Source organism: Ochotona curzoniae, unplaced genomic scaffold, assembly GCF_017591425.1.
Source record: "Ochotona curzoniae isolate NIBS_2020 unplaced genomic scaffold, NIBS_Ocur_1.0 scaffold_4506, whole genome shotgun sequence".
Taxonomy (NCBI): domain Eukaryota; kingdom Metazoa; phylum Chordata; class Mammalia; order Lagomorpha; family Ochotonidae; genus Ochotona; species Ochotona curzoniae.
The window spans coordinates 59,618,785-59,635,649 of NW_024467119.1; the positions used below are offsets into that span (position 1 = coordinate 59,618,785).

The 16,865-nt window shown below is 44.3% G+C and overlaps 1 protein-coding gene and 1 pseudogene across 1 annotated transcript; one reads left to right on the plus strand and one right to left on the minus strand.

Annotated features, from left to right (window-relative positions):
• Positions 1–312: 312 nt before the first annotated feature.
• On the plus strand, positions 313–9,703 carry LOC121147072 (la-related protein 1B-like). Its single transcript, XM_040966775.1, has 6 exons — positions 313–497; positions 1,038–1,198; positions 1,555–1,699; positions 6,206–6,315; positions 7,108–7,235; positions 8,915–9,703. Exons 1-6 carry the CDS (start codon positions 457–459, stop codon positions 9,089–9,091), a joined length of 762 nt encoding a protein of 253 aa, XP_040822709.1. The 5' UTR covers positions 313–456; the 3' UTR covers positions 9,092–9,703.
• Positions 9,704–11,210: 1,507 nt separating this feature from the next.
• Positions 11,211–12,384, minus strand: LOC121147409 (annotated as a pseudogene).
• Between the last annotated feature and the right edge of the window lie 4,481 nt (positions 12,385–16,865).

A 16,865-nucleotide genomic window follows, 5' to 3' on the forward strand; every position in this document is an offset into this window, starting at 1 on the left:
TGAATTTTGTATCTTTTAACATGACAGAAAGAAAGTTTTTTAGTTTCTATCACATTAAAAAGTATATTTTAAGTTGTAAGAATTCATTAAAAATGGTAATTGCCATAGTGATGTTTTTCAGATTAATAACTATATTTAAGATGAGCAGAAAGTGTGATGCAGAATCCTATTAAACTGTCTTGTCTTCAGTTCTTGTGTCATGAGCTTAGCAAAGAGCCCTGCTGGTAAATTTTGCAACTTGCATGTGAGATGTTTGAGTTTTGTGACTTCATATGATTTCACAATGTGTCATCCACAGTGTGAAAATGTTTTGAGTTGGCTTACAGTCAGAGGGTTTTAACTTTTCACAGCACTGAAAGTAACTGCAATGTTCAACTTCTTTTTCTTTAGTGTCCACGAAAAAGAAAAACGAGGCACAGTACAAACCCTCCTGTAGAGTGTCATGTTGGTTGGGTAATGGATGCCAGAGACCATGGGCCAAGAACAGCCGCTGTCAGGTACCACATTTGTCAAGCATCACTTTTTCCCCCCTTGATTTCAAATTTGTTGAAAATAATCACTAATCAGATATTTGAATATTAGCTATTAATAAAAACTAATATGTAAATTATAAAACAATGAAAATAGTAAAAAGACTAAGACATAGAAATAAGGACAATTTTGCAATAAGTATATTGAAGGAATAGTTCAGTGCATGATTTTTTAAATTTTTTTTCAGAAACTTAATGAGTTCGTAGGTTTATAAGCTGCTGTTTAATTCTATGAAATATATCGTTGGAAAAAGATCCCAGATTATTAGTGTTACTTGCAAGTTTTTCTCTCTGTATCTTCTGGGTCTCCCATGTGGGTGCAGGGTCCCAAGGTGTTGGGCTGTCCATGACTATTTTCCCAGGCCACAAGCAGGGAGCTGGATGGGAAGTGGGGCTGCTGGGATACAAACTGGTGCCCAATAATGAAATAAAAGACAGTATGAATAGGTTTAAACCCTTGTTTTTGGTATTTCAGTGTGAAGGTTTTTTTTCCTCCCTCCTCCACAGCAGTTTAAATGCCTCACCTTCAGAAGGCCTAGCACTGGGAGGCAGTAATGGATGTATTCCTCAGTCATTCCCCAAGTTCCAACACCCTTCTCATGAACTTCTGAAGGAAAATGGCTTTACCCAACAGGTGTACCACAAGTATCGTCGAAGATGCCTAAGTGGTAAGAGGCTTCTCTTTCACCTAGTTATTTTTAGAATGAAAGTATTATCCTGAAAAACTCAAGTGTCATTTAAGACCAAGTTAAGATATTCTCTTTTTTTCCTATCGCCAAATTAAATGACCTTATATATGTTTTTAGAAAAATCAGAAATTAAAATCTGGCATGCTTTTTTATTACTATTGAGAAATATTTATGGTCTAAGCCATATATCAGGAAAAGGTTAATATTTTTCTCCTGTTTAGAAGAAACACAAATATATTTTTGCATTCTCTTCTAAATTATATACATTTTCTATTGTTTTGATTTTGAAAATTATATTTAGTAAAAAGGTGTTTTATTATTTTCATTTTTTCCAGAGAGAAAATGCTTGGGAATTGGTCAGTCCCAAGAAATGAATACCCTCTTTCGTTTCTGGTCCTTTTTCCTCAGAGATCACTTCAATAAAAAAATGTATGAGGAATTTAGACAACTTGCTTGGGAAGATGCAAAAGAAAATTACAGGTCAAATATTTTCTAATGTTTCTTGGGAGGAGAACTGAAATAAACTGTTTCTTGTTTTTATTTCTCATGTTATGGTTCCATAGTCACAGGTATTCCCGTTTCCGCCCTGTTCCTCCCCTCCACTCTTTTCTGCCATGTTGCTACAATAGTACAGTCCTTCAGCAGCAGTCATGTGTCCAGCATTCTGCTATTTCAGTGTATCATGACATTGTAGGTGCAGACAGTGGTAGAAATCTAGTATCCTGTTGTCAAGATACATTTATCATGGCCTGGTGCAATGGCTAAATCCTCACCTTACAAGCACCTGAATCCCATGTGGGTACCTGTTCATGTCCCAGCTGCTCCACTTCCCATCCAGCTCCCTGCTTGTGGCCTGAGAAAGCATTCGAGGATGGCTCAAACCCTTGGGACCCTGCGCCCGCATGGGAGACCCAGAAGAAGCTCTTGGCTCCTGGCATTGGCTTGGCTCAGCTCCAGCTGTTGTGGCATTTGGGAAGTGAACCAGCGGATGAAAGATCTTTCTCTCTGTCTCTCCTAGTTTCTGTAAATCTGCAAATCTGTTTTTTTGATAAAAATAAATGATAACTCTTCTAAAAACAATGTATCTTGTTTCATTTGGGAGTTGTCCTTTTATTGGGAGTAGAGATGCCTACTGTGGTGTATCTTTGCTTCCCAGCATGCTAGTCCTCATTCTGAAGTGGATTTTACAGTTTTTGACTGTAGAAGTAGTACAGTGTGGCTGGAACAAGGGCTATGTTGCTGCATAGCAAACTACCTCAAGACTCAGGTTAAAATAACTAATATTGATTAGCTAATATCTTAAAAAGAGATTTATTGATTTATTTGAAAATCAAAATTAGAAGGAGACAGAGAGATAAAACGATCTTGCATCTGCCAGTTCACTTCCCAGATGAATACGACAGTCAAGGCTGGATCCAGGATCTAGGATCCAGGCAGGAGCTTCTTCTAGGTCTCTTATGTGGGTGGCAGGGTCCCTACTACACGCCTGGGCCATTAGCAAGCAGTTGGGACATGAGGCGGGCCCATATGGGGTGCACTACCGCTGCCAGCTTTACTCTCCATTGCACAACAGTGGCCCCTAGTTCATCTTTTCAAAATACCTAGATTCCAGCAACCACTTAACTGAATGTTTTTGTTTGTTTGTTTTGTTTTGTTTCTAAGATTTCTTTATTTTCATTTGAGAGACAGATTGCAGAGAGAAGGAAAGACAGAAAGTTCTTCATCTGCTGGTTCACTCCCCAAGTGACTGCACAGCTGGAGCTGAGCTGATCCGAAGCCAGGAGTTTTTTCCAGGTCTCCCATGAGGGTACGCAGTCTCAAGGCTTCAGACCATCCCCTATTGCTTTCCCAGACCATATGCAGGGAGCTGGATGGAAAGTGGAGCATCTGAGACGTGAACCAGTACTCATAAGGGATTCTGGCACTAGCAGACAGAGGATTAGCCTGTTGAGCTATTGCAACAATTCCAGCTAAGTGGTTTTGATTCAAGATCTCTCTTGAGGTTGCAGTCAATTTGTTTGAAGGAAAGGGCAGGCATTATGTGTTAAAGATCTGATTGAAAAACTTGGCATTCCATGTAACAGCCTGGGTCTAGTGCTACCCTCCATGTGAGCCTTGTTGCTGATAAGCCTGGAAGGTAGCAGATGGTGATGGTTCAAGTGTTTAGGTTCCTATTTCCCATATGGGGATTCAGTGAAACTGCTGGCTGTTAAGGGCTTTTGAGGAATGAACAGATAGAAGAGCTCCCTTCTTATCAAGAAAGGTAGAAAGAAAAATCAAAAGCTAGGCCTGTCACGAGATGTCTCAACTCACTTATTCAAGCTCATCCCCTCCCACTAATCCTATCAGCCAAAGTGGTATGAGACTATGGTGTTCCCTGAGTGACCCAGCTTCTCTAGCCTGTGGGCATCTGTGCTTGTTCTTCCTCTTGCTCATTCTCTTCTTCCTGTATTTTGCTAACTGCTGTTCTTTTTGTCCCGGCTTAGACCTTACACTTGCTTTGGAGATGTTCAGGGCAAGCCTCAAGAATGCCTCCAGGGCTGAGTGGGAGCAGAGCAGGGGAGTGAGAAGAAGCACACGACAGACTCATGTGGGCTGTCTGTCCACAGGGGAAAACGGAAAAAAAGATCATTTTAAATTCACCCTTCTTCAAGTTCTGAGAATGTATTCCTGTTGTAAATCTCAAATGGGAACATATTATTAATTAGATCTTGTGATCATGGGAAGGAATACAAGGGGCTGAAAATATACTTGGTGATGAAAATTACTATGTGTTGCTCTGCTGAGCTGAGTTCATTTCCATCTAGAATCTTTTATCTGGATCAGGAATGGCCGAGGCAAAGCGTGTATCTGTCTTTTCTGTCTGGTCTGATTTCTAATCAATCCTAGCTCCTTTTAGCCTCTCCCTTAGAGTCTTCAGATTTATACTCCGTTCATTGTGCTTCTTAATAGCTGCTTCCCATTTGCCAGTTAGCACAAAAGTCCGAATTGGCCATTCGTCATCTCCGTGTTCTCATTCACAACACAATGTGTGGATGAGTAGTCAACTGTCCTACATTTCTCTTGGTGACTTGCCAAGGAACCTGTTCATTCTTTTGGAGAGACTCTGCATCTTATAAATGAGCTAGTTACGAAAGACATAACACTCACCTGCCTTGCTTTCTGTGAGTGACAGCTAGTCAGCTTTACGTTACTAGTAATGCAGAAGTAACAACCTTATTCCACTGAGAACCCCCCAGATAGCTTAAGGACTCTGACTGAGGTGTCTTTTAATTGTGGCATCTTTTAGTTAAGTCATCCTGGCATGGGGACCCTCTATTGCCATCTTAATGGTCTTATGATTCACTGTCATGCATTCTGATGTTTTCATCACTGTTAGATCAAGGTTGAGCCTATGTAGTTTGCCAATCCACGGTCCCAAACTTACATTTTTCCCTGATTTATGAGGTGATAATAACTCACAGCAATACATATACTGTTAATTATATTTTATAAATAGAGCAGAAAGTTCCCTTAGGAACCACTTAATTAGGCTTTTGCTATTATAGTTGAATGTGTCAGCATCCAGGGTGCAGGACAGGAGAGAGTGGCTTTTCTGTCCTGGGAATTTATGTAATATTTAAGAAGTTGTTGTTTTTTGTTTTAAAGATTTATTTTTATTACAAAGTCAGATATACAGAGAGGAGGAGAGACAGAGAGGAAGATCTTCCATCCAATGATTCACTCCCCAAGTGACCGCAATGGCTGATGCTATGCCGATCCGAAGCTGGGAACCAGGAACCTCTTCCGGGTCTCCCACGCGGGTGCAGGGTCCCAATGCTTTGGGCCGTCCTTGACTGCCTTCCCAGGCCACAAGCAGGGAGCTGGAAGGGAAGTGGAGCTGCTGGGATTAGAACCGGCGCCCATATGGGATCCCAGCGCATTCAAGATGAGGACTTTAGCCGCTAGGCCGCTGCGCCGGGCCCGCCAGGCCCTGTTTTAAAGATTCATTTATTTTTATTTGAAATGCAGAAATTACAGAGAGAGAGATATCTTTATTCACTGGTTTACTCCCCAGGTGGCTGCGGTGGATAGAACTGGGTTGATCCGATGGCAATGAGCTTTTTCTAGGTCTCAGATTTGGGTGTATGAGCCCAAGCAATTGTACTTCTTAGTACTGCTTTCCCAGACACATTGACAGGGAGCTGGATCTGAAGTAGTACATCTAGCACTGTAATCGGGACCTGTAGGGGATGCTAGTGCTACAGGTGGCCCAGAGTACCAACTCTTGGTTACTGCCATGCATAGACCATTATAAACCTTGGTCTGGGAAAACTCGAAATCATTACCAATTTGTCACTATGTCTTTTGACCAGTTCTTTAGAAACAGCTGGAGAGGGCCTGATGTGATGACTCAGTGGCTGAATACCTACTTTGCAGATACTGTGATCCCATGCTCATGACCCAGCTACTCCACTTTCCATCCAGCTCACTGCGTATGACCTGGGAAAGCCACGGAGGACAGGACAAAGCTTTGGGACCCTGCCCCAGCATGGGAGACCCAGAGGAAGCTCCTGGCTCCTGCCTTCGGATCAGCTTGGCTCTGGGCATTGCAGCCACTTGGATAGTAAAGCAGTGAATGGAAGATCTTTTTGTCTTTCCTTCTCTCTACAAATCTGCCGTTCCAAAACAAAACAAAACAACAACAAAATAGCAGGGAGAGATATTCTGTCCAACCAAAGAAGCCATCCCCTTACTGAGCTAGGTTAGCCTGTCATCCTGTAGGTCACAATATGCCTTCATCAGGTGCTATGGCTGAGTCAACGGGAACAGCAAGGCCGGCTATGGGTTACTAATCATCACCTCTGTGAAAAGTCTGCCTACTAAAAATTTGTTTTTGCTGCTGCTGATTTGTATAATGTCTGCCTCTATCAATACTGCTGACTATGAGATATTTGTGGTGTTATGCAGAAATTGTATGATAAACCTTTAATTTCCTTTCCCTAGGTATGGGTTAGAATGTCTGTTCAGGTTTTATAGTTATGGACTGGAAAAAAAATTCAGACAAGAAATTTTTAAGGATTTCCAAGAAGAAACCAAAAAAGACTACGAATCTGGTAAAAAAACCGAATTAGTAAATAAAAAGCTTATCCTATTTGGAAATTATAAAACCAGTGTCAATCAACAAAGATAGAAAAAGAATTTTTGTTTTTTTCTTCTTTAAGACCTTTGGCTCACTGCATATGGTCTTGATGTAGGATGAGGCATTGTAAAGTAAGAAGGCCTTTCCTTTGAAAAGTTGGCAAATAACCACTCGCAGTTCTCTCCTTGCTGTAGCTGTATTTTGTCACTCTCCTCTTGACAAATATGTTGCCTTCCATACCAGTTCTATGGTACATCAGAAGGTATGCTTGGCAAGGCAGGATAGCACTGCTTAACAGTGCAGCCTTCCAGCTGGATCCTCAGGTCTGACTCCCATTTTGACTACTTCATATATAGATAAACTGGGGTAAGTAATTTAAACTGGCTAGTCTGAGTTTTCTCATCTGTCCATCTTTGTGATTGCATATCGTGTGCCTGACACATAATGAAGCATTTATTACACCTCTTAGAGAGCCAGTACTTAACTGCTGATGGTCATTGTATGAAGTTACTTCCCTAAGCTCATGGGCAATGGAATTAGAAAATAAATCTATTTTTGCGTGAAAAATGTTGAAATCTGTGCATAGTGTTTTTTTTATAATACACATTGTTCATGGACTTTTGGAAGATGCTATTCCCTTTATGTGTCATTCTCAAGATCTAGATTAAATGTGAATTAGAAGATACATGGCTGATTGGTAATGGGATCATGTTTGCTATGAATCTTCTAAAAATTCTGTATTATTTACTGTGTTTATCCTTACTAGGTCAGCTGTATGGACTAGAAAAATTTTGGGCTTATTTGAAATATTCTCAATCTAAAACACATTCTATTGATCCAAAGCTACAGGGATACCTCTGTAGTTTTAAGAAGTTAGAAGACTTCCGTGTTGAAGTAAGTTTCATTCCTTTCCTCTATTTCTTTTGTTACTCTTGTATTTCTATACATGTACTGGAATCTTAAGAAGTAGAAAATAGATGGAAGGAATTGTAATTTGTATTTGCTTTCTAGTTTTTATAAATGTATTTGATGACTCAGGAGTGAAGTTGATACAAGGGAACATGTTGGGCAATAAGAATTAGTTTTCTGGGGCCTGGCGCGGTGGTGCAGTGGTTAAGGTCCTCGCCTTGCACGCCCGGGATCCCATATGGGCGCCAGTTCTATCCCGGCAGCACTGCTTCCCTTCCAGCTCCCTGCCTGTGGCCTGGGAGAGCAGTCGAGGACGGCCCAAAGCATTGGGACCCTGCACCCGCGTGGGAGACCCAGAAGAGGCTCCTGGCTTCGGATCGGCATAGCATCGGCCGTTGCGCTCAGTTGGGGAGTGAATCATCGGATGGAAGATCTTCCTCTCTGTCTCTCCTCTCTGTATATCAGCCTTTCCAACAAAAAAATAATAAAAATAAATCTTTTTAAAAAAAAGAATTAGTTTTCTGAAATAACCTAGCTAGTTATGTCACAAAATACCCCTGCTTTATAACCTAATCCTTGTCCTTTCTCAACATAAATTCAGAATTCAGAAATTCTCTGTTAAATGCAATGGAAGGGTGGCAGTTACTACCTTAACCTGTCTCCTTGGTGGACTGTTCTGGCATCCAAATGTTAGTGACTGAGGGGGCTAAAAGGCTGCTTTGGTTTTGTTTTGAGTATAAGGTGCCTTTTCACTGTCCTCCCCTTTCCTGCTTGTTTTTTGAATGGATTTGGCAGCTTTATGGGCCCTTACATTTGAATTTATTTGAATGTTGTAGCATCAGTGATGATCAGTTTCCTTACTGTAAGAATACTGGCTAAGCCTTCAGACTGGCTGAACATTATGGGCTTGGCCTCCTTCTCCACCTGCTACTTCCATTCATCAGGTATTTAGACATTTAGCACTCACACAAGCCTCGGTTAGGAGTTTAGACATGAGGATGGGGCATAAATGCTTCCCAGCTGGCAGAAATTGATAAAAGATTATTTTCTTGGAGGCAATAAATCCAACCTTATGTACATTTGTTCTATTAGGTAGCTCAGACCCTAAAACACAAGAAAAGATTAATAAAAGTGTCCAAGCAACGAGCAAATGCTGATTCACCTAGGAACAGAACTTTAGTTCCTTAAAGTTGCTGTTAATTTTTTAAAAAAAGATTTATTTACTTTTTATGGGAAAGTCAGATTTACAGAGAGAAGGAGAGATGGAAAGAAAGATCTTTTGTCAGCTGGTTTACTCCCCAAGTGGCTGCAAAGGTTAGAGCTGAGCCAATCCAAAGCCAAGAGCCAAGAGCCCCTTCTGGGTCTCCCACGCAGGTGCAGGATCCCAAGCTTTGGGCTGTCCTCTACTGATTTCCCAGGTCACAGGCAGGGAGCTGGGTGGGAAGTGGAGCAGCTGGGACACGAACTGGCGTCCATATGGGATCCCAGTATGTTCAAGGTGAGGACGTTTTAGCCACTATGCTATCGCGCTGGGCCCACTGCTAATTTTCTGTTAAGCTAATAACATCTACAGAGGCATAAAATCCCTCTTCAGTGGAAGAGGCTAAGCCTTATGTACTAAAGGGAGCAAAATTTTCAACTGTGTTGTCTTTCATAATTTGCAGCCCTCCATTAGTGAGGAACTTGGGAACAAAAGGCACTCATCTACGTCTGGTGAGAATAGTCAGCAGAGACTTGGGGGTCATTCCTCTGCAAAGCCGCCGAGTGCCGCGAAGCGCTCGTCTGCCACTCAGCTTCGGGTCCCAATAAACTCTCCGAGAAGGAGTACTTCGCAGGAGTGAAGCGATTCCGTGACAGTTCATGCCAGAACAGTGCTGCCTTCATCTCAACAAATGGTGCAATGCCTGAGAAATAAGACTCTTACGAAAGTTGTTTGTTCTTGAGATCAACATTTACATCAGTATTTGGGAAAGCTCTTCTGAGGTTTAATTGTGATAATCAGAAAAAAAAAGTAGTGACATTTTTTTCAAACAAGAGAAATCTTATAAGTATTTCCCCTGATTGCACACACAAGCATAGTGACCTTTCATAGAGACCGTGTACAGGTATCTTTTGGTCCCGGTATTTTATTGTTGTTGTTGTTGTTTTTTCCAAAGGTAACATTCACAGGAATAGCATTCTTTTTAAGTGTATTTTAAAAACAACATAAGGGAGTGCCTACCATTTCAGCTCATACTACAGTAGGTTGTATTTCTCTCTGCTGTGGAGCTTTCTTAAAGAATCCGATTGTTCCACTATCAATTCATATTGGAATTGGAAGATTTTGTAGTTATTTTGTAAATTCAGAGAAGAAACAAAGTGATAGTTACTTTTTGTTTTAGATGTATGGTTTAAGGGAAGTTCCTCTTTTCCTTCACAGTAGAAAAGTAAATAGCAAGATAGTGATTGTGCAAGTGTATGCTCTGCCAGTGTGGGGTTCTGGTTTTTCTTGTGGTCCTCGTGATTTCCATGGCTGTCCGGCCAGAGGCTTAAGCCGGTTACATACTAACAGAGGTTGACTTTGTAGCTCCATATAAATTTGTACCTGGGATTGAAAGCCACTGGGATTGGTTGCACTATTGAACTAATTAAATCTGTTTTTACTTTGAATGCATTTGCTGTTTGTACACTGGCAAGTAAGCATGTTACAAGTCATCGGATCATTTCCATTTTAAAAGGAGTATTTAATTTTCCCTTTTTTTAAAAAAATGTTTTATGCTCATACCTGGTTTGGAGAGTCATAACCAATCGATTTCTAATTTTTATTTCTGTTACAACTGATGTAAATGATAGTTTCAATTTCTGTGGGATGTAAAAAATAAAGCATTATTTTGAATTATTGAAAATGATTTGAAGAACTGTAAAATGCAGATTCTGCTGGTAGAAGACCCTTCATTTTGAGTGAAGCGTCATTTATAGATGTATTATATCCATTTCTAATGAGCACAGCATGATTCACAAATGTATTTTATTGGCAGAAGCAGCTACTTTCAATACATTAATTATTTTTTGAATAGATGTCACAAATGGCAGAATTGAACTATGCGTACTCTTTTTTGGCTAGATGGGTTATTCATCATAGATAGATTCTCATTATTTTCCATGCGTAGTATTTCCCAATTTTACAGTATTTATGATTTGGGGGTCATTTTGGTAGTTTAATTTCAGGAAAGTTTTTAAATATTCAGAAAACAAACTTAGAAAATTTTTTTAGCCTTAGGCATGGTCTTTATTGACGTGGACACTGTACAAATGTTATAATTTCCTTTTGTGGCAAAAAGTATAAAAATAATTTTTACATAGGAATCCTTTATTACTGTAAAGCGTTGTAAATCTCTGAAGATGGTTCTAAAATGAGGGCAGATGAGTAAAAGTGGAAATGCAGAGGCAGCTATGGGACAGCAGGAGGTTGGTTCAATCCTCGGCTCTCCCCGGGAGGGCTCCAAACGAGAGCTCTGTCCTCTGCAAGCGCTCCGGACTCAGGGCCCCAGGGAGGACACGTGGGAGATGGAGGAGGAGCTGGAGCAGTGGGCAGGAAGCAGCGAAGGTTGTTGGTGAGTACTCTGCGGCACTCCTGCTTCCCTTCCAAGGGAGCCTGGGGGTGTTGGATGAGCTGCCCCGAGGCGGAGTTGGGAGAAGGCCAGTACCATTGGGTGGTGGTGGAGCCTGGGCTGGAGAAGGTTCTGGAAAAGGAGAAGTGACCATCTTGGCTCCGTGGTGTAGGGAGTGGAACCCCTTTCTCCTGCTGTGTAGCACAGCACAGGTGCCAGTGCCGTGGTGGGAGCCGCGGCCAAAGCTGCAGAGGATGGGACCTGAGGGAGCCAGGAGCTGTGTGGGGTGGGGTAGGCGGAGGCCCCAGGTCAGCCAGCCCCAGGTCAGCCAGCCCCGGGCCCAGCCAACACTCAGCGTGTCCCTGGTCGGTCACAGGTTGAGCACAAGCACATCAAAGAGGTCACAAACACCTTCACTCTTGCTCAGGTCGTAGATATGATCAGGTCTCCAGGGGGTGGAGAAAGACGGAGGAGTGGGGCAAGCACTTCTGAGGACAGCAGCTCTGAGCTCATGCACTCTTGGCGTGTGATTGAAGATCTCCCACAGCTCCTTGGGAAGTTCCAGGATGCCTGTGGGGTCAACCTTGATTGGCTCGAAGGAGATGGAAGGCTTAAGGCCGGGTGAGCTGGAGGTACTGCTGCCGTCCAGGGGAGCTAAAGACTGCAGGGGTCGAGTGTCCTGCGCTGTGCGGCCCAGCAGGAGGGAACTGAGCTGAGCTTCCCAGGATCCTTGTTCTTGGCGGCAGGGCCACTACTCACTGTGAGCTCAGCTGTTGGGTCACCACGACCCGAACTTTGGTACAGGCAGAGACAGGGGTCAGGGACAGGCAGCTGGGGACTGCTCGGACGCGACGGTTCCTGGGTCTGGGCCAGCGCAGGTTTGAGCAGAAGTGGAGAGGTACATAGGGCAGGAGTGCTCAGGAGCAGATCCTCAGGCGGTGGCACGGGCACAGCCACGGGAAGGGAACTCCATGCCTCTTTATTCACCAGCAGCACCTCAACGCTCTTCAAATAGATTTGGTAATTCTGCCCATTGAGGTCCTCTGGAACGGGCACCTCCAGGCTGGTGCCGGATTGGGGCCGGATGGCCGGGAGGGTTTCTCCAGCAAAGCACCTGCAGGTGTCTTCACGAGTCACACAAGCCAAGCAGCTGTTCTGCACATGGTTGGTGATGGACGCTCTGCTGCACGCATACCTTGCGCTGGAACAGCTCCTGCTCCTGCTGTTGCAGCTCTTCAGTCTCAGCCTTGAGATCGATCGGCTCGTCCGTGATCTCTCAGGTGTTGCAGCCAGTCCCTACTCCCTTCCACTGGATGCTGTTCCTGGATTTCTTCTCCATCAGCCCAATACCTTCCAACACGTTAGTGATGTCATAAACCGCCGCTTCTGGCTCATGGCTAGGGTGTCGCGAGTTTGAGGTCAAGCACACCGTCCTTGGCCTCCTGCAGCAGGGACATGAACTTCGTGGTCTGAAGTCCCAGGCTCTTCTCGTGGTGGCTCGGGGTGCCCCAGGGGTGGTGGCACCTGGGCCCGGTCTCAGCCATCGCACCCGCCTGCCACCTCCCGCAACCAGGGCAGGCTGGCGCCGCTACTTCAGCTTCCGGCCTCGGGTGCCCTTAAACTTAGAAATGTTATAAAAGGTTTACAAAACAAAGAATGGCTAGGAGTAATGAATTATTAAGTGTTCAGAGTTTTTAAAAAGATTTATTTGTTTATTTGAAAGGCTGGATTAGAAGGAGAGAGAAAGAGATCTGCATCCATTGGTTCACTCCCCACATGGCCTCAGTCAGCAACGGCTTGACCAACCCAAAGCAGAAGCTGGGGGCTTCATCCTGGTTTCTCGCTTTATGTGTTCTTCTTGGCGTTCCCAGGCATTTACTAGGGAACTGGGTAGGAAGTGGACAGCTGGATAGGAGGTGATGCAGGTGGAAGATTAGTTTGCTATACCACGTTGTTGGCTCTTTTCTCAATAGGCCAATCCTCCACCTTCAGGTGCCGACATCCCATGTAGGCACTGATTAGTGTCCCATCTGCTTCATTTTCCATCCAGCTCCCTGCTTATGGCCTGGGAAAGCAGTAGAGGATGGCCCTAAGCCTTGGGACCCTGCATGAACACTGGAGACCTGGAGGAAGTTCCTGGCTCCTAGCTTCAGATTGGCTCAGCTCCAGCTATTATGGCCCTTTGGGGAGTGAACCGGAGAAGTTTTTGGATAAAGTTTATATAGTTGATCAGGGTGGGAAGGATCCAGGGTTAGGGAAGAGTAGGTGTGATCATTGTTTTCAAGTTTTATTTCTTCTTCCCATTTCTGGAGGGAGGGAGAGTTAAGGGGAGAAGCCATACCCAGCCTCCCAACCGCCCCAGTACCCAGGGATGGAGAATGGCTACCCGATATCAACTCAGGGTCCCAATGTGGCTCATGCTCCAATGGTTCTGTCCAGGTGGTTGCAATAGTTCTGAAATGCTGTCTATCTCATCAATCTATGGATGAGGAAACCCTTTCAATGTCCTTTGGCTGACACAGCTGACCTTATAGTCAGGTATTTTCCCAGGTATTTGCTGTCATTCTTTGGCCAGGATAGTTTTCTGTGTGTTCTGTACTGCATTCTCTGTTATGGTACCAAATGTCCTCTGCAGGCCCCAATGGGCTACCATATCTTCTATGTGCACCATGGCTTGCCATCTAGCACTCCATCCTTTACACTGAAGAGGACTGATTCTCACAGGTGGGTCCATGGGCACAGGTGGGACCCACTGCCTCTGGGGCTCACATTAAACACCCACCATGCAGGCAGGTCCCTGCCAGATCCCCTACTCCCTGAGTTGAGGGACCTGGCACCCACTGCCGGAGTCCAGCTCCAGCTGAGTTCGGAACTCGAGAAGGGTGTGTGGATGAGGCGTAAAGAGGAAAGAAAGAGACGGACCACTAGGACTTCATGATCATAATGGACGACGCACAAAAGCTGTCCGCTTTATTTATACAAAATCAGTCAAACTCTGGCTCAGACTTTTTACGTCACAGTCAAGTGGGTGTTTCTAAAGTTAACTCTGCCATAGTTTTACCTAGAAACAATAGAAGCTCCTGATAGCATTACCTAGAAGTTCCTGCTAGGATTCTTATCCTACAACTCAATCTTGTATCACAAAGAAAAGGGGAGTCTAAAGAATGAGGAAAGAATGAAAGCCTAAATCTAGATCCCTTGATTAGCATAGGTTCAATGGGGACAGCCAAGACAGTAGGAATGATAAAGGGCCCTTCTGCAAGACATTGACCTCCAAGCTCAGGCTGAGCAAAAGGTTAACTTCGCAGTAGCAAATGCCAGGATGGATTAGAATTCTTCCGCAGGGTGGTCCGGTGTCCATGCAAAAGAAGGTGGAGCTGCATTCAGGTGGTTGTAGAGACATCCACTGGGCGGGCCCTGCCGAACAGCGGGAAATTCCTTGCGGCCCTGCCTGCAATGGAACACTCTAACCCCCTCACGTCCCCCACATATACTGTATGGACCCCAACAACCCACCTTGCAGGTGGGCTCAAGGACCAGGAACAGATTATTCAGGCCTCATTAGGCTCCCCACCCCCGGGGCTCATGGGCTTGACACCCACCACGCAGGTGAGCCCAAGGACCTGGGGCCAGGTGACTCAGATGGCATCAAAACCCCAACCTCTGAGGCTCATGGATCCAGCATCACCTCACAGGCAGGCCGAAGGGCCCGGGCCAGACATCCTAGGCCCTGTTGAACCCCTCCACCTCTGGGTCTCACGGATCCAGCACCTACTGCCCCCAGACTGGCATGATTCATCTCACCTTGACGTCCATCAGCAGGTGCTGGAGCCTGGTTCAGTCTAGCCCGTCCCCAATTCCAGCTCCCATTGGTGGGTGCAGCAGTCCAGCCTTGCCCAGTCAGTCGCCTCTCCCTCCCCCAGTGTGAATTTGTTATGGGGTGCGAGCCAGATCACACCAGACATGTCTAAGGTTTATTAACGAGTCTTTATTATCCAAGTTTGGTGATAACAGAGCACCCTAGAAATAGCAAATCATAAGTCCATATGGCAATCCAACCAATCATAATCCAACCGAACATAATCCCAAGAGTAACAAATGATTTCCCTCAAGTCTATCTGTTAAGCTGAAGACCTATGTCCCAGCTTCCCCAACAATATGAGTTATCCTAAGAGACATGCAACGAATAACCTGGACACACTTACAAAGCTGCAGACACTAACCCCTCCCCGGCCTTTGTACCCACATTCCACTACTGCTAGGCCTTGCCTCCCCTGGAATTCCCAACAGCTCACAAACCAGAAATAACATTGCTATCTCCATTGTCCCATCTAAACAGTACACAGGGACCATGCTCAGGAGATTACCTGTCTTGACAAGGCCAGAGCAACGGCCCAATTCTGGTTCTCAGATCTGTCAGTGGGTGCTATGAACTGGCCCGTCCCCAGACCTGACCCACATGTATGCCTATGGGTACAGTCATCTGGCTTGGTTTGGGCTGCTCCTTGCCTTGGTTTTTGAGCTTACCTTCTGGGAATGCAACCTGACAGAGGACTGAAAATAGGAAATGGCTTATGTACAGCATTTCAGTTTTACAATATATGTTTTTTTAAACCTATTTTCCAGTTTTGAGCTCCCCCTGTTTCTTGCTGTTATACTTAATGGTGTTACCTTTTTCCTTTGTGTGCTCAGGCTTTTCCTTCCACCAATTTCTCAGCCATTAGAAGCTGATTTTTATTTTATTCTTGCATAGACTAAGCCACTAGATGGCAGAATAGAATAAATTAGATCTGTACACTTTGGACAAAAATGCTGTGTGCTGTATGTGTCTGCGTTGGCAATCTCTTACTCCATCTTGTGGCGATGCCTTATAATTGTCTCAATTCCTTTTGAATTGCTAATACCTTCCCCTGTTTCACTAATTTGGGGTTACCTTGCTGGGCATCACCCTAGTTATGCGTACATTATCACCGTTGTGTGGTTTTTAGGGAATGAATACAGCAGTAGTAGTAAGGTTTGTGTGGTTAACCACACACAAACACCATTGCGTTGAGATTCTGCCTTTTCCCTTGAAAGTTTGCGATGAACTCTCTTCAGATATAAACTACGCAAATTGTAAGGAGTATCTGTTTAAATGTCTGACCTGCTGAACCCCTGTAGTTAAATGACAAAGAAAATTACTAATAAATCCTGCTTGAAACATGAGAAACTTTTAAAAATAGATTTATTTCTTTATTAAATTTGTTTACTAAATTATTGATTTATGAAAAGGAAGACTTGGGGATGAAGGGACAGACAGAGAGCTGTCTCATCTACTGGTTCACTCCACAAATGGCCACAACAGCTCAGGCTGGGCCAGGCTGACGCTGAGAACCCTGAACCCCATGCGGGTCTTCCACGCAGGTCTCGCCTGTGGGTGTCAGAGACCCAAGTATATAGACCATCTTCAGTTTCTTTCCCAGGCACATTAGCAGAGAGCTGGTTATAAAATGGAACTGCAAACCCGGTGAGGTGGTCTAGCAGCTAAAGTCCTCGCCTTGCATGCATCGGGATCCCATATGGGCGCTGGTTCTAATCCCGGCATCTCTACTTCCCATCCAGCTCCCTGCCTGTGGCCTGGGAAAGCAGTCGAGGACGGCCAAAGGCTTGGGACCCTGTACCACCATGGGAGACCGGGAAGAGCTACTGCCTTTGGATTGGCTCCAGCTGTTGCAGCCACTTGGGGAGTGAACCATTGGTTGGAAGATCTTCCTCCTTGTCTCTCCTCACTGTATACGTGCCTTTCCAATAAAAAATAAACCTAAAAATAAACCTAAAAAAATAAACCTAAACCTAAAAAAAGAGCAAAGCCATAAAGGAAAAGAGAAAACAGCATGAATTTGCTTTCACTTTCCTTGGTTCTAGTCTACCACGTAATTAAAATGGCTCTCAAATTTGAAAGTTACTCCCAAGATTGCCTGAGTTGGAGTAGTTATCTGATGTGCACCATAAATAGCACGTTCCCTCTGAGCCTCCGCCCCTGGCG